General features: G+C 47.3%; 1 protein-coding gene across 1 annotated transcript in view; it reads left to right on the top strand.

Moving 5' to 3' along the window:
• Positions 1-16,415, top strand: part of LOC136633603 (apolipoprotein A-IV-like) — a 34,065-nt gene extending 17,650 nt beyond the window's left edge. Inside the window, exons 2-3 of the mRNA XM_066609361.1 lie at positions 2,273-2,402; positions 15,506-16,415. Coding sequence (XP_066465458.1) covers positions 2,273-2,402; positions 15,506-16,415 — 1,040 coding nt within the window. The remainder of the gene's footprint in view (positions 1-2,272; positions 2,403-15,505) is intronic.
• Positions 16,416-18,054: the final 1,639 nt, after the last annotated feature.

Here is an 18,054-nt window from a genome sequence, read left to right as displayed (position 1 = left end):
AGTTACATTCTCCTCAGTATATACACATAGATGTGTGTTATATTATTGTCAGTATATACACATAGAGGTGAGGTAGATTCTCTACAGTATATACACACAAAGGAGTGTTAGATTTTCCTCAGTATATACACACAGAGGAGTGTTAGATTCTCCTCAGTATATACACACAGATGAGTGTTAGATTCTCCTCAGTATATACACACAGAGGTCAGTTAGATTCTCCTCCTGCTGTCTCCCTTGGTGCAATTTTTGATCTAAGAAACCCTATGCATGCCTTCTTTTGTTTTTAATGATACCTGTTTGCTACAATTGACCCCTACAACACTGTACCCTATTTTGACCAAGTTTTGTGAGGAGCGCAGTGTTCCTCGATGTGTGCCTGTATTCTCATACAAATTAGGGGAAGGGGGCTTTGGCTGCATTGGGGATCTTCTGGAGGGCAAATTAGTGAACCCAATTTTTACTCCCATTGATTTTAATAGAAATTGGAGTTGACCCTCCCAATTCACAAAGATGTTTGCTAAATCGGCGCAATACCGACACAAGCTGAGTATTCCACTAATCACTCATCACTAATTAGTAAAGCAAAAGGGGAAACTGTCTGAAGACCTCCACCACCTTTTCCCCTCCTAATCTTCCCAGGCACTCGCAATTGCAAGATATGAGAGTTTTAACCCCTTAAAACCAGCCACTTTTCAGTTTTTTTACTTTTCTTATTTCATCACCGCCTTTCAAGAGCCAGAACTTTTAAAAATTTTAATAGCCATATTAAGGCTCATTTTTTGTGGGTAGTATGTATTTTTAATAGTACCCGCAATGCACCAAATAATGTATTGAAAAACACTTAGAATTGGGGGTAAGTTTGAAAAGAAAAATGGAATTGTGCCATTGTTTTTTGGGTCTTGCTTTTCCATAGTCCATTTTCTTGATGGAGAATGTGGTATGTCATTTCATTTCAATGTATTTTGTATGGAAAATATTTAAAAATTTCAATAAAAACTGATTTAAAAAAACAAATAAAACATATTCTCTTTATATTGCGGGTCAGTAAGATTACAGGGTTGTCAAATTTATATATATAAATATATATATTATGTTTTACTACTTTACGCCGTGGTCAGACGAGCAAATTTTTTTTGCACACCTATGTGCACAAAAAAATAGCATCTATTAGAAGCATTGGTTTCCTGTGAAGTGTTCAAGTGTCCGTCCTTTAGAGGCACAAAATACTCGCACCTGCAAAAGATAGGTGATGCGTGCCTATAATGCGCGCTAGTAAGGTCTATGCTCCATGTAAAGACACGTGATGTCCGTTAATCCCCGCAGGGAGTCCCCTCATCACTGGACATCAGTGTTCAGTGATGATGGGACTCCCCGCGGGGATGAAAGAATCCCCTGCCATAGCTGTCACAGCTGTGGCAGAGGACCGCAATGCTATCCCATTGCTGCTGCCCCATTGAAAGCAATGGGATGAAGGCAACCCTTGGAGCAATGATTTTTTTTGAGGGGGGGGGCTTGAAATATAAGCCCTACCCTAAAAATTATCCCTAGCTGGAAAAAAAACAAACAATTTAGCTCACCTAGAAGTGCTGTGTGGCTCTTCTCCCTGTCCCCAGCAGTCTTCAGCTGTATTCTGGTGGCCGGGGATTGAAAAATCCCTGCCTCCAGAAAGCGCTGCCTCTGATTGGCTGAGCGCTGTGACCAATCACAGACAGCGCTAAGCTGTCATTCAATGAATGACAGCTGTGGCAGGGGATTCTTTCATCCCCGCGGGAAGTCCCATCATCATTGAACATTGTGACAGTGCTGTCACAGTGTTCAGTGTTGAGGGGACCTTCATGGCACATGTAAAAAAAAAGCATGGAGCTTCGGTCACGCGCATTTTGCACATAGGCGCCCCCAAAAAATGCCTGTGTGCCAAGCCCTTAAAAAATATATTTTTTTTAAATGTTCCTGTTGATGGGGCTCTGTGAGAGCCTGTATTTTCTGGTGCATGCTGTAGTTTTTATTGGTACCATTTAGGGGCACATATGCCTTTTTGATAACTTTTTATTACATTTTTTGAGGAGACAGGGTGACAAAAAGAAGATCCATTTTTCTTTGGAGCTGTACACTACCTGCTATAAGACATCACTTGGCCGAATATGCATATTTACTAATATGTTAGAAAACGATAAGCAGCTGACACCCCTTTTGCACTCCTTAGTACCCGCTTGAACCTTCTCAATTAAATAAATAAATAAATATAATGATTGCCTTATTTTTTTCTTAGGTGCTTTGGCCAATGTTGACTCTAAAATACTTTCTGATGCTAGCTCGTATTTCTTCGAGCAGCCGAAAAGCAGCACCAAGGACAGCAGCAGCTCACTAATCCAGCTGCCTGACACCAGCAGTCTATTAAAGTAAGTGAACTGGAAGTAACTAAAGCAAAATAGTTACAATTAGTAGGAAATTATTGATACAGTTGTATAGCTGGATGAATGTATCTTTCTAATGTCTTCTCATTTGCGGTTCTTTATAGGCTTATTTTAGTATTTGCTCTTGTTTCCAGGGGGATGTGTTTCCTGCTCTTATTAAAGGGGTTTTATGAAACATAAAAAAATTTAATAGGACTGAAATGGAAGAAAATTTGTTTACTCTCCTATCCTGGCAGCTCCTCATCCAGTGCTGCAACGCTGCCTGCCACAATGAACCTGGAAGAAGCGACGGGCGGTCACGTGCCCTACGCTGTACATGTGACCGCTCGGCTACTGACAGGCTTCAGCAGTGATTCTCCTATGGCTGCTGAAGCCTGTGAGTGGCTTAGTAGTCATATGCACAATGAATGGCTAGTGACTGCCCGCCACTTCTTCTAGGTTTTGTGTGGTGGGCACCAGGGCTGCAGTGGTGGTTGGTGAGCTGCTGGGATAGGGGAGTATTCAATTTCTCTTCATTTTAAGCCCTTATAACTTTTTTTTATAAGTCCCGGAAAAGCCATTTAAAGTAATTATCCACTTTGTCCAGGAAAATGTTGGATGACATGCAAAAAGCCAAACAGACCCCATTATAGTCAATGAGATCCATCCGGCACCATTCAGTTCCATCATAGGATGGATTTGTTTCAGACAGGGATTCTATTTTCGTGCAGGAAAGCAGAAACTATGAGCACAGATATTAATAGAGACATTTTGTTAGAAGCGCTCCTTGATGATAAGCTGGTCACAGTATGCTGGGTATTCACAGATCCTCCTATGGCAGGGGAAGTTATCATCATACAGGTTGTTCTGAAGTAGACTATCTGTGTAACACACAGGTTCTCTAGTGAAAGAGATGCACTTTATAGCCACCGTTTACTGGTTGTACCAAGGTATGAACTTAGCCTCTATCCACAGAATAAGGGAAAAGTGCCCATTTGGTGGGGATTTGAATGCTGGGACCCCCACTAATCCTGAGAATAGGGTCTCATACCACCCTATATGAATAAAACTGCAGGTGAGCAAGCATGCTGCTTCTCCATTAATCCCTTGATGCTGTACTCTGCTTCTCTGTGGCCGCTGCCCCATTGACAGGAGGATTTGTGCAGTTAGAGCCCCATCGATCCGACACTTATCACCTATCCACAGAATACGGGGTCAGTCAAAAAAGAGCTGTTGCTCTTGGAATTGCTTGGCTGTCTGCACTGATTACTAATAAATTGTGGTCTGATTGTTCTCTAAGTCACAATTAGGCCTCGGTCAGACGGGCGATTCTCTGTGCGATCTGCGCATGCGCATGCGATGTGCGATTTTATAAAACCATTGCTTTGCAATGGTATCGGACACATGAGTGCTTTTTATGCGCTCGTCCGATAAATTATAGAACAGAAATCGCAGATCGCACCTATCTGCGATCTGCGATTCCTGTTCTCTTCTCTATATGCGCTCAATGGGGCCGGCGGCAGCAGCGCCGACCCCATTAAGAACATATACTAGACAAATCATTCTCCTCTGCCACAGCTGTAACAGCTGTGGCAGAGAAGAATGATGTTTGCCCATTGAATTCAATGGAGACGGCAATACAGCCGGCTCTATTGAAAGCAATGGGCTGCCGGCGATCGCACGATGAATTTTCGGGGAGGGCTTAAAAATATAAGCCCTTCCCTGAAATTCATCCAGAAATGTGTAAAAAGTAAAAAAAAAAATACTCACCTTGTCCCGGCAGACGGAGTTCAGCCGCGACCGTCCGGCAGTTCTCCTGAACTGCTATGAGTAGTATTCAGCAGCCGGGGATTTAAAATCCCCGCCTGCTGAATGAGCTGCCTCTGATTGGTCACAGCCCTCACCAATCAGAGGCAGCTCTCACTCACCCATTCATGAATTCATGAATGGGTGAGTAAGTGCTGCCTCTGATTGGCTCAGCGCAGGGACCAATCAGGGGCAGCTCTTTCAGCAGGCGGGGATTTTAAATCCCTGGCTGCTGAATACTACTCACAGCAGTTCAGGAGAACTGCCGGCCGGCCGCGTCTGAACTCCGTCTGCCGGGACAAGGTGAGTATATTTTTTTTAAAAACTTTTTACACATTTCTGGATGAATTTCAGGGAAGGGCTTATATTTTTAAGCCCTTCCCGAAAATTCATCCTGCGCTCGCCGGCAGCCCATTGCTTTCAATGGAGCCGGCTGTATTGCCGGCTCCATTGAATTCAATGCGCTGGACAGCGCTGCACTGCTCCAGCCTGTTTCTAATGAAACGCGGTTAGGAGCAGATTTTTCGCGCGATTTTTCGGCCCCGGTCACGTGACCAAGGCCTTAGGGTGGTTTCACATGGATGAGAAGATAGTGCAAATTTTTGTGCGATGCGAGAATCAGTAAAGAAGCAGATTATGAAGCCAATGATTTACAATGGTTTCCTTCCCATTAGCGATGTTTTCACTCATGCGATGTTATGAGAGCAAAAAATTGCGACATGCTCAAATTTTATGCGATGTGAGATTTTTTATCTTCCACGTTTCCCTATGGAGCCTTCTTTTTATCGCATTGCAATGCACAAACTTGCATTGTGACGCAATGCGACTTTAACATTAAAAGGTCCTATTGACTTTCACTTAAAAATGTCGGGAAAACAGTGCGATAAAAACGTGTGAGAATGTCGCTAGGGGCAGCGATGATTTTGCCAGAAAAAGCAGCGCTAGTGCTGAAGAACGTACAAAAAAGACATGATTTTGCCGCAATTTTCTCGTGGCAAAGTCGCGATCGCCCGTGTGGAACAAGCCTTATTCATACGGGTGTATTCAGCTTTACTACTTTTTCAGTCTCTGAATACGCAGCATTTTTACCTTCTTTTTTTTTTCGGCACATGTAATCACTCCGTATTTATGTGCAAAAAAAACCACGAGAAGGTCCAACAGATTTCCTCTGCATTCCTGCTTAAATACACAATGAATACGCAATCCCATTGACTTCAGTGGGTTGTTTCGGTCTGTAATAGGACATGCTGCATTTTTATCATGGGTGTCAATATACGTTTAAAAAATGCAGATCTGAGTACTCAAATGCAAATCAATTGGGTTCCAGAACTGCGTACATGCACATGTGAATAAGCCCTCATAGACCTACACAATCTAACTAATAACACATTTGTGTCATTCATGAGTAATTAATAGAGATGAGCGAACACCAAAATGTTCGGGTGTTCGTTATTCGTAACGAACTTCCCGTGATGCTCGAGGGTTCGTTTCGAACAACGAACCCCATTGAAGTCAATGGGCGACCAGAACATTTTTGTATTTCGCCGATGCTCGCTAAGGTTTTCATGTGTGAAAATCTGGGCAATTCAGGAAAGTGATGGGAATGACACAGTGACGGATAGGGCAGGCGAGGGGCTACATGTTGGGCTGCATCTCAAGTTCACAGGTCCCACTATTAAGCCACAATACCGGCAAGAGTGGGCCCCCCCCCCTCCCAACAACTTTTACTTCTGAAAAGCCCTCATTAGCATGGCATACCTTTGCTAAGCACCACACTACCTCCAACAAAGCACAATCACTGCCTGCATGACACTCCACTGACACTTCTCCTGGGTTACATGCTGACCAACCGCCCCCCCTCCCCCCCACAGCGCACACCAAAGTGTCCCTGGGCAGCCTTCAGCTGCCCTCATGCCACACCACGCTCATGTCTATTTAGAATTGCGTCAGCCATGACGAGGGACCGCAGGCACACACTGCAGAGGTTGGCACGGCTAGGCAGCGACCCTCTTTAAAAGTGGCGGAGCGATAGCCCACAATGCTGTACAGAAGCAATGAGAAATAGAATCCTGTGCCACCGCCATCAGGAGCTGCACACGTGGGCATAGCAATGGGGAACCTATGTGCCACACACTATTCATTCTGTCAAGGTGTCTGCATGCCCCAGTCAGACCGGGCTTTTTAATTCATAGACACAGGCAGGTACAACTCCCTATTGTGAAGTCCCTGTCGACCCACAGCATGGGTGGCTCCCTGGAACCCACCGGCGGTACACAAAAATATCCCATTGCATTGCCCAACACAGCTGAGGTAGTAATGTCGTGCTTAATGCAGGTGGGCTTCGGCCCACACTGCATGCCCCAGTCAGACTGGGGTTCTTTACAAGTGGACACATGTAGGTTAAACTCCCTGTGGACCCACTGCCTGGGTGGGTGCCAGGAAGCCACCGGCGGTACATAGAAATATCCCATTGCATTGCCCAACACAGCTGAGGTAGTAATGTTGTGCGTAATACAGGTGGGCTTCGGCCCACACTGCATGCCCCAGTCAGACTGGGGTTCTTTAGAAGTGTACAGATGTATTAAAAACTCCGTGTGCACCTACAGCATGGGTGGCTCCCTGGAACCCACCGGCGGTACACAAAAATATCCCATTGCATTGCCCAACACAGCTGAGGTAGTAATGTCGTGCTTAATGCAGGTGGGCTTCGGCCCACACTGCATGCCCCAGTCAGACTGGGGTTCTTTACAAGTGGACACATGTAGGTTAAACTCCCTGTGGACCCACTGCCTGGGTGGGTGCCAGGAAGCCACCGGCGGTACATAGAAATATCCCATTGCATTGCCCAACACAGCTGAGGTAGTAATGTTGTGCGTAATACAGGTGGGCTTCGGCCCACACTGCATGCCCCAGTCAGACTGGGGTTCTTTATAAGTGGAAACAGATGCATTTATAATTCCCTGTGGACCCACTGCCTGGGTGGGTGCCAGGAAGCCAACGGCGGTACATAGAAATATCCCATTGCATTGCCCAACACAGCTGAGGTAGTAATGTTGTGCGTAATACAGGTGGGCTTCGGCCCACACTGCATGCCCCAGTCAGACTGGGGTTCTTTAGAAGTGTACAGATGTATTAAAAACTCCGTGTGCACCTACAGCATGGGTGGCTCCCTGGAACCCACCGGCGGTACACAAAAATATCCCATTGCATTGCCCAACACAGCTGAGGTAGTAATGTCGTGCTTAATGCAGGTGGGCTTCGGCCCACACTGCATGCCCCAGTCAGACTGGGGTTCTTTACAAGTGGACACATGTAGGTTAAACTCCCTGTGGACCCACTGCCTGGGTGGGTGCCAGGAAGCCACCGGCGGTACATAGAAATATCCCATTGCATTGCCCAACACAGCTGAGGTAGTAATGTTGTGCGTAATACAGGTGGGCTTCGGCCCACACTGCATGCCCCAGTCAGACTGGGGTTCTTTAGAAGTGTACAGATGTATTAAAAACTCCGTGTGCACCTACAGCATGGGTGGCTCCCTGGAACCCACCGGCGGTACATAAAAATATCCCATTGCATTGCCCAACACAGCTGAGGTTACGTCAGCTGTAATGCAGGTGGGCTAAAAATTAATTTGATTACACTGTAGGCGAGGGCCCACAAAAATTGCTGTATCAACAGTACTAATGTACATCCCAAAAATTGGCCATGGCCAGCCAAGAGGGCAGGTGAAACCCATTAATCGCTTTGGTTAATGTGGCTTAAGTGGTAACTAGGCCTGGAGGCAGCCCAGTGTAACGAAAAATAGGTTCAAGTTAAAGTTCCAATGCTTTTAAGCGCATTGAAACTTTTAAAAATTGTTCTGAAAAATTATTTGACTGAGCCTTGTGGCCCTAAGAAAAATTGCCCGTTCAGCGTGATTACGTGAGGTTTCAGGAGGAGGAGCAGGAGGAGGAGGAGGAGGAATATTAGACACAGATTGATGAAGCAGAAATGTCCCCGTTTTGGATGGTGAGAGAGAACGTAGCTTCCATCCGCGGGTGCAGCCTACGTATTGCTTACGTATCGCTGCTGTCCGCTGGTGGAGAACAGAAGTCTGGGGAAATCCAGCCTTTGTTCATCTTGATCAGTGTTAGCCTGTCGGCACTGTCGGTTGACAAGCGGCTACGCTTATCTGTGATGATTCCCCCAGCCGCACTAAACACCCTTTCCGACAAGACGCTAGCCGCAGGACAAGCAAGCACCTCAAGGGCATACAGCGCTAGTTCAGGCCACGTGTCCAGCTTCGACACCCAGTAGTTGTAGGGGGCAGAGGCGTCACCAAGGATGGTCGTGCGATCCGCTACGTACTCCCTCACCATCCTTTTACAGTGCTCCCGCCGACTCAGCCGTGACTGGGGAGCGGTGACACAGTCTTGGTGGGGAGCCATAAAGCTGGCCAGGCCCTTAAAGACTGTTGCACTGCCTGGGATGTACATGCTGCTCGATCTACGCACATCCCCTGCTACCTTGCCCTCGGTACTGCGCCTTCTGCCACTAGCGCTGTCGGCTGGGAATTTTACCATCAGCTTGTCCGCAAGGGTCCTGTGGTATAGCAACACTCTCGAACCCCTTTCCTCTTCGGGAATCAGAGTGGGCAGGTTCTCCTTATACCGTGGATCGAGCAGTGTGTACACCCAGTAATCCGTCGTGGCCAGAATGCGTGCAACGCGAGGGTCACGAGAAAGGCATCCTAACATGAAGTCAGCCATGTGTGCCAGGGTACCAGTACGCAACACATGGCTGTCCTCACTAGGAAGATCACTTTCAGGATCCTCCTCCTCCTCCTCCTCCTCCTCAGGCCATACACGCTGAAAGGATGACAGGCAAGCAGCATGGGTACGGTCAGCAGTGGGCCAAGCTGTCTCTTCCCCCTCCTCCTCATCCTCCTCATGCTCCTCCTCCTCCTCCTGTACGCGCTGAGAAATAGACAGGAGGGTGCCCTGACTATCCAGCGGCATACTGTCTTCCCCCGCCCCCGTTTCCGAGCGCAAAGCAGCTGCCTTTATTGTTTGCAGGGAATTTCTCAAGATGCATAGCAGAGGAATGGTGACGCTAATGATTGTAGCATCGCCGCTCACCACCTGGGTAGACTCCTCAAAATTACCAAGGACATGGCAGATGTCTGCCAACCAGGCCCACTCTTCTGAAAGGAATTGAGGAGGCTGACTCCCACTGCGCCGCCCATGTTGGAGTTGGTATTCCACTATAGCTCTCCGTTGTTCATAGAGCCTGGCCAACATGTGGAGCGTAGAGTTCCACCGTGTGGGCACGTCGCACAGCAGTCGGTGCACTGGCAGCTTAAAGTGATGTTGCAGGGTGCGCAGGGTGGCAGCGTCCGTGTGGGACTTGCGGAAATGTGCGCAGAGCCGGCGCGCCTTTACGAGCAGGTCTGACAAGCGTGGGTAGCTTTTCAGAAAGCGCTGAACCACCAAATTAAAGACGTGGGCCAGGCATGGCACGTGCGTGAGGCTGCCGAGCTGCAGAGCCGCCACCAGGTTACGGCCGTTGTCACACACGACCATGCCCGGTTGGAGGCTCAGCGGCGCAAGCCAGCGGTCGGTCTGCTGTGTCAGACCCTGCAGCAGTTCGTGGGCCGTGTGCCTCTTATCGCCTAAGCTGAGTAGTTTCAGCACGGCCTGCTGACGCTTGCCCACCGCTGTGCTGCCACACCGCGCGACACCGACTGCTGGCGACATGCTGCTGCTAACACATCTTGATTGCGAGACAGAGGAGGAGGAGGAGGAGGAGGAGGGTGCTTTAGTGGAGGAAGCATACACCTCCGCAGATACCAGCACCGAGCTGGGGCCCGCAATTCTGGGGGTGGGTAGGACGTGAGCGGTCCCAGGCTCTGACTCTGTCCCAGCCTCCACTAAATTCACCCAATGTGCCGTCAGGGAGATGTAGTGGCCCTGCCCGCCTGTGCTTGTCCACGTGTCCGTAGTTAAGTGGACCGTGGCAGTAACCGCGTTGGTGAGGGCGCGTACAATGTTGCGGGAGACGTGGTCGTGCAGGGCTGGGACGGCACATCGGGAAAAGTAGTGGCGACTGGGAACTGAGTAGCGCGGGGCCGCCGCCTCCATGATACTTTTGAAGGACTCCGTTTCCACAACCCTATACGGCAGCATCTCAAGGCTGATGAATTTTGCGATGCGGACGGTTAACGTTTGAGCGTGTGGGTGCGTGGCGGCGTACTTGCGCTTGCGCTCCAACAGTTGCGCTAGCGACGGCTGGACTGTGCGGTGCGAGACATTGGAGGATGGGGCCGAGGACAGCGGAGGTGAGGGTGTGGGTGCAGGCCATGAGATGGTCGTGCCTGTGTCCTGAGAGGGGGGTTGCATCTCAGTGGCAGGTTGGGGCACAGGGGGAGAGGCAGGGGTGCAAACCGGAGGCGGTGAACGGCCTTCGTCCCACCTTGTGGGGTGCTTGGCCATCATATGCCTGCGCATGGTGGTGGTGGTGAGGCTGTTGGTGTTGGCTCCCCGGCTGAGCTTTGCGCGACAAAGGTTGCACACCACAGTTCGTCGGTCGTCAGGCGTCTCTGTGAAAAACTGCCAGACCTTAGAGCACCTCGGCCTCTGCAGGGTGGCATGGCGCGAGGGGGCGCTTTGGGAAACACTTGGTGGATTATTCGGTCTGGCCCTGCCTCTACCCCTGGCCACCGCACTGCCTCTTGCAACCTGCCCTGCTGATGCCCTTGACTCCCCCTCTGAAGACCTGTCCTCCTGAGTAAGCGTTGCACACCAGGTGGGGTCAGTCACCTCATCGTCCTGCTGCTCTTCCTCCGAATCCTCTGTGCGCTGCTCCCTCGGACTTACTGCCCTTACTACTACCTCACTGCAAGACAACTGTGTCTGATCGTCATCGTCCTCCTCACCCACAGAAAGTTGTTGAGACAGTTGGCGGAAGTCCCCAGCCTCATCCCCCGGACCCCGGGAACTTTCGAATGGTTGGGCATCAGTGACTATAAACTCCTCTGGTGGGAGAGGAACCGCTGCTGCCCAATCTGAGCAGGGGCCCGAGAACAGTTCCTGGGAGTGTTCCCGCTCCTGAGCAGGTGTCATTGTAGTGGAGTGAGGAGGCTGGGAGGAAGGAGGAGCAGCAGACAGAGGATTCGGATTTGCAGCAGTGGACGGCGCAGAACTGCGTGTTGACGATAGGTTGCTCGAAGCACTTTCTGCCATCCAGGACAGGACCTGCTCACACTGCTCATTTTCTAATAACCGTCTCCCGCGTGGACCCATTAATTGGGCGATGAATGTGGGGACGCCAGAAACGTGCCTCTCTCCTAATCGCGCAGCAGTCAGCTGCGACACACCGGGATCCGGAGCTCGGCCTGTGCCCACACCCTGACTTGGCCCTCCGCGTCCTCGGCCGCGTCCACGTCCTCTAGGCCTACCCCTACCCCTCAGCATGCTGTATTACCAGTGATTTGATTTCACAGGCAGGAAATAAATTGGCGCAAGACTGCAGGCCAAATATTATTTTTGCACTTTTTGGAAAACGAACGGCCCCACTGCCTTTAGTGAATGAATAATCTAAGTTTAATAACTGTGCTGTGTCCCTGCTTATGTGTCACAGAACGTGAGGGTAGCAGAGTTATTATAACTCTGGCAGAGCAGGTATTTTTTTTCCCAATTAAGGAAAGCAAATGGCGAAGCCAGCAGTAAAGCGTAGCTGGGTGCGTATGATTTAGCACTGTTCTTCACGCAGCTCACACGTCTCCACCGCCCGTAAGGACGGACAGAGGCTGGACAAATAGATTTGTTTTCAGTTTTTTCCCACCAAAAGGCAGCACTGCGTATATTCAATGAACATGAGAAGTTTAATAACTGTGCTGTGTCCCTGCTTATGTGTCACAGAACGTGAGGGTAGCAGAGTTATTATAACTCTGGCAGAGCAGGTATTTTTTTTCCCAATTAAGGAAAGCAAATGGCGAAGCCAGCAGTAAAGCGTAGCTGGGTGCGTATGATTTAGCACTGTTCTTCACGCAGCTCACACGTCTCCACCGCCCGTAAGGACGGACAGAGGCTGGACAAATAGATTTGTTTTCAGTTTTTTCCCACCAAAAGGCAGCACTGCGTATATTCAATGAACATGAGAAGTTTAATAACTGTGCTGTGTCCCTGCTTATGTGTCACAGAACGTGAGGGTAGCAGAGTTATTATAACTCTGGCAGAGCAGGTATTTTTTTTCCCAATTAAGGAAAGCAAATGGCGAAGCCAGCAGTAAAGCGTAGCTGGGTGCGTATGATTTAGCACTGTTCTTCACGCAGCTCACACGTCTCCACCGCCCGTAAGGACGGACAGAGGCTGGACAAATAGATTTGTTTTCAGTTTTTTCCCACCAAAAGGCAGCACTGCGTATATTCAATGAACATGAGAAGTTTAATAACTGTGCTGTGTCCCTGCTTATGTGTCACAGAACGTGAGGGTAGCAGAGTTATTATAACTCTGGCAGAGCAGGTATTTTTTTTCCCAATTAAGGAAAGCAAATGGCGAAGCCAGCAGTAAAGCGTAGCTGGGTGCGTATGATTTAGCACTGTTCTTCACGCAGCTCACACGTCTCCACCGCCCGTAAGGACGGACAGAGGCTGGACAAATAGATTTGTTTTCAGTTTTTTCCCACCAAAAGGCAGCACTGCGTATATTCAATGAACATGAGAAGTTTAATAACTGTGCTGTGTCCCTGCTTATGTGTCACAGAACGTGAGGGTAGCAGAGTTATTATAACTCTGGCAGAGCAGGTATTTTTTTTCCCAATTAAGGAAAGCAAATGGCGAAGCCAGCAGTAAAGCGTAGCTGGGTGCGTATGATTTAGCACTGTTCTTCACGCAGCTCACACGTCTCCACCGCCCGTAAGGACGGACAGAGGCTGGACAAATAGATTTGTTTTCAGTTTTTTCCCACCAAAAGGCAGCACTGCGTATATTCAATGAACATGAGAAGTTTAATAACTGTGCTGTGTCCCTGCTTATGTGTCACAGAACGTGAGGGTAGCAGAGTTATTATAACTCTGGCAGAGCAGGTATTTTTTTTCCCAATTAAGGAAAGCAAATGGCGAAGCCAGCAGTAAAGCGTAGCTGGGTGCGTATGATTTAGCACTGTTCTTCACGCAGCTCACACGTCTCCACCGCCCGTAAGGACGGACAGAGGCTGGACAAATAGATTTGTTTTCAGTTTTTTCCCACCAAAAGGCAGCACTGCGTATATTCAATGAACATGAGAAGTTTAATAACTGTGCTGTGTCCCTGCTTATGTGTCACAGAACGTGAGGGTAGCAGAGTTATTATAACTCTGGCAGAGCAGGTATTTTTTTTCCCAATTAAGGAAAGCAAATGGCGAAGCCAGCAGTAAAGCGTAGCTGGGTGCGTATGATTTAGCACTGTTCTTCACGCAGCTCACACGTCTCCACCGCCCGTAAGGACGGACAGAGGCTGGACAAATAGATTTGTTTTCAGTTTTTTCCCACCAAAAGGCAGCACTGCGTATATTCAATGAACATGAGAAGTTTAATAACTGTGCTGTGTCCCTGCTTATGTGTCACAGAACGTGAGGGTAGCAGAGTTATTATAACTCTGGCAGAGCAGGTATTTTTTTTCCCAATTAAGGAAAGCAAATGGCGAAGCCAGCAGTAAAGCGTAGCTGGGTGCGTATGATTTAGCACTGTTCTTCACGCAGCTCACACGTCTCCACCGCCCGTAAGGACGGACAGAGGCTGGACAAATAGATTTGTTTTCAGTTTTTTCCCACCAAAAGGCAGCACTGCGTATATTCAATGAACATGAGAAGTTTAATAACTGTGCTGTGTCCCTGCTTATGTGTCACAGAACGTGAGGGTAGCAGAGTTATTATAACTCTGGCAGAGCAGGTATTTTTTTTCCCAATTAAGGAAAGCAAATGGCGAAGCCAGCAGTAAAGCGTAGCTGGGTGCATATGATTTAGCACTGTTCTTCACGCAGCTCACACGTCTCCACCGCCCGTAAGGACGGACAGAGGCTGGACAAATAGATTTGTTTTCAGTTTTTTCCCACCAAAAGGCAGCACTGCGTATATTCAATGAATAATAACTGTGTTGTGGCCCTGCCTATACAATTCTTTCCCTGCAGTATCAATGGAGGGTGGAATGCTCTGCAGAGGCGATTTTGAGAAGCCCAAAAAAAATGCAGCACAGCCAACAGCAGCCTGGACAGTACTGCACACGGATAAATATGGCCCTAGAAAGGACCGTTGAGGTTCTTGAAGGCTACACTCACTCCTAACACTCTCCCTGCCTATGCAGCACTTCTGTCCCTAATGCCAGGTGCAACGGTCTGCAGAGGCGATTTTGAGAGAAAAAAAAATGCCACTGCTAACAGCAGCCAACACACAGCTATCAGTGGCCCTAATAAGGACCTTTGGGGGGTCTTGAAGCCTACACTAACTACCAATTCTTTCCCTACAGCAGCTCCGGTATAAACAGCACTGTCCCTCATCTAACTCACACCGCATCTGAGGCGAGCCGCGGGAGGGGCCGACTTTTATATTAGGCGAACACCTGATCTTCCCAGCCACTCACAGCAGGGGGGTGGTATAGGGCTTGAACGTCACAGGGGGAAGTTGTAATGCCTTCCCTGTCTTTCAATTGGCCAGAAAAGCGCGCAAACGTCTCAGGGAAGTAAGTGAAAGTAACCAGAACACCGCATGGTGTTCGTTACGAATAACGAACATCCCGAACACCCTAATATTCGCACGAATATCAAGCTCGGACGAACGCGTTCGCTCATCTCTAGTAATTAACCATAGTGCAGGAAGAAAAAATAAAAGAACCTCTGTTTTATTGACTTCTTCAAGAGATGATTGGCAAAACATGAGGTGCTTTGCCCATTAAATAAAGGCATACAAATCCTGGTTACCAACAAAGCATGTCATTATATATGGTTCCTACTTAGGCCAGTAAGTACAGTAGAGTGATACATGGGGATCAAACCCTTTTGTTTAAATAATTGAGATTTTTAGATGTACAGACGCAGTAAAGTTTAACTTGACTGTGATTAGTTGCTCTCACAAGTTATCTTATTTTTATGCAATCGAAGAGCTATTGTTGCTTTATCTGGGCACAGCAAAAGACATTGAAAAGCTATTGCAACCGCAACTAAACTGCAACACAGAACGTTTTCTTAATGTATTAAGTCTCAAGCTAAACTTTACTACATCTGTAACTGTGCAGGAAAAGAGTTCACGCCCTTTTAGTACATGCTACTAACTTCCTCATGATTTCAATTTCAGCAGTGATCTACAATTGGAGGATGGCAAAAGTGTGACTGCAGAACTACTGAACAAGATCTCATTTTTTACCAAAAATATCTACGCACTAGCGGCAAGCAACCCTGAAAAACTGCGATATGATTTGGAACAACTACAGGTCCAACTCTCCCCATATTCAGAAGAGGTGACAAAACTGCTGAGCAAAACCACAGAGGACTTGGCTCTAACACTTAATCCCTATACTGAGCAGCTTCAGGGTCAACTAGAAAAGATCACGCTGGCATTTATTAAAGAGTTAGAAAGTATAAATTTAGGATTAGACGGTGATATGAGAGTAAATGCAGGTATTATGAAACTACCACTAACCTTGTACTCACAAAAACTAGAAGCTAAAGTGTCAGAGTGTCTTAACGCACTGAGGAACGCAGTAACCACATGTACTAGCAAGGTGAAAGAGACGATAGATCTGCAAGTTCTGGCTCTGTATCAAAGTCTTTCTCCTTTTTCAGACAATTTGCAAGGCACTTTGAGGAAACATATGGAGAACCTGAACTTTATGATGAAAAAAAGTGTCACCGTGATTGAGAGTAAGATTGTGGAGACCACTGCAACGTTGGAGAAGCAACTTACTCTCTGTACCACTCTGTTAAAGGAGAAAAACAGTCTGTTCTTCAGCAATGTAAGAAAGGCGCTAACACTGTGCCTGTACGATATGAGCCAGAAGATCAAAGTGTATAAAGATGTAGTGACTCCCTATAAAGACGCTCTCGCCAAGTCGGTTGTGCTGCGAGTTGAGAGCATCAGAAACATGCTTGATGGATCAGCAGCAATAAGTCTGCAAGACCAGAAAGATTTCTTAGAAAAGAAGATTTTTGACAAGATCAGTGATCTTTTAAATGGCAGCTTCCTGACCGGGACAGTGACCGAGTGAAGGCATAAATGTACCTGGTGCAGCAATGATAGCAACTAAATATACACTGCCTCACAATGAAAATGCCACACCATGAAGAAATGCTCAAAATGAGATAATACTTAATACCCAGACAGATAATTAAGTTCTGAGCAATTGATTTTAATTGCAAAACAATTAAACCCCTCCTGTCATTGGCTGTTGATGCTGATGACACCCCAAGCCATGACTGCATGTTGACAAGCTGAGTGGTACTCCAAAATGATGAGAGCGTAAGCCCAATTGCTGCAATGATGGTGTAGTGTGAGGAGTTGTCTTCACAATGGACAGCTTGACCACAAACCTGCCTCAGCCAATCTATGCAAAACTGTCATAGTCAATATTAGACCATCCAAATCAGTCTATACACTCCATAGAATGTCACCAGTTGTGTATTGTTGAGCTGCTATTGCACGGCGTCAGATGCGTTGAACATTGCCATGTTCATCCCACTGCGCTCCCACTACAACGATATACATTTAATTCTGCTGACTACCATCTCCAAATTCGACCCACAAAGACCAACCAACTGTACTTAGACCTACGATGAAAGCTTTAGTAAACTCATCTGTTTCATGAAACGGCTTGACGGTATCTTTGAGGCATCTTCACTCCATCTTTATCTAGACACTTAAAACAATGGCATAAAGTAGCTTCCATGGCCATGACAATGTCTTGAAAATTAGCTTTACAAACCGTTTTTCTCCTTTTATTCCACTAATGCGAATGGCCCCAAACTGCATCAATTTGGGTAACTTGTGTGACCATATCCTGAAAATTGCATAATGCAACAAAATCTTCATGGTGTGGGATATTCTTTGTTTATATAGGAGCTTAGCATAGGGAAAGGGCTGGTGGGACATGTGCCCACGGGTTGCTGGGTACCAGCGGAGTGTTAACAAGCCACTCTGCTTTGGCCAGGGTATTTAGATACAAAACTACAACTTTCTTTAATAAGTATCTAGCAGAACATACAGCTTTGCTTTTAAATATGTATGCATGTTTTAAAAATATATATTTTATACATTATATATAATTAATTGAAAGGATCACGTGACTGGTATAAAGTGCAGAAATGATTTTTCCATAAGCAGATCTAAGGGACCATGACTACTGGGGCAAAGTTTGCTTACACATCACTCTATCGATTCATACAATGTCCATATACCCTATCAATTTAAAAGGGCTGTATCATGATAGACTTTGGATAGGTGATAAAAGTCTGATCGGTGGAGGTCTCACCGCTGAGACCCCTACCAATCCTGAAAGAGGGGGGTCCCGTGTCCCTCTTTTCTTTCACTGCAAGGATGCTTCTTCCACCTATAGTGATGTCAGATTAAAAGCAGCGATGGCTGCTCATGCACAAATGCCGTACAATGCATTTCAATGGGGCAGATGAAAATAGTCGCGCCCTTATACTCCACTACAGTATATCAGCAGTCCCACTAAAAAGGAATGGAGCGGCACCAGGCATGCATGGCCATGTCTCCATTCAATCTCCCCCTCACTACAGGGAGTGCAGCGAGCCCGCAGTGATGGGGGGGATACAAGACTCCCGTTCTTAGCATTGGTGAGACCCCTACCAATCAGAGTTTTATCATCTACCCTATGGATAGGTGAT

The sequence above is a fragment of the Eleutherodactylus coqui genome, chromosome 6 (genome assembly GCF_035609145.1).
Source record: "Eleutherodactylus coqui strain aEleCoq1 chromosome 6, aEleCoq1.hap1, whole genome shotgun sequence".
NCBI lineage: Eukaryota > Metazoa > Chordata > Amphibia > Anura > Eleutherodactylidae > Eleutherodactylus > Eleutherodactylus coqui.
This window is presented reverse-complemented; position numbering and strand designations above follow the sequence as displayed.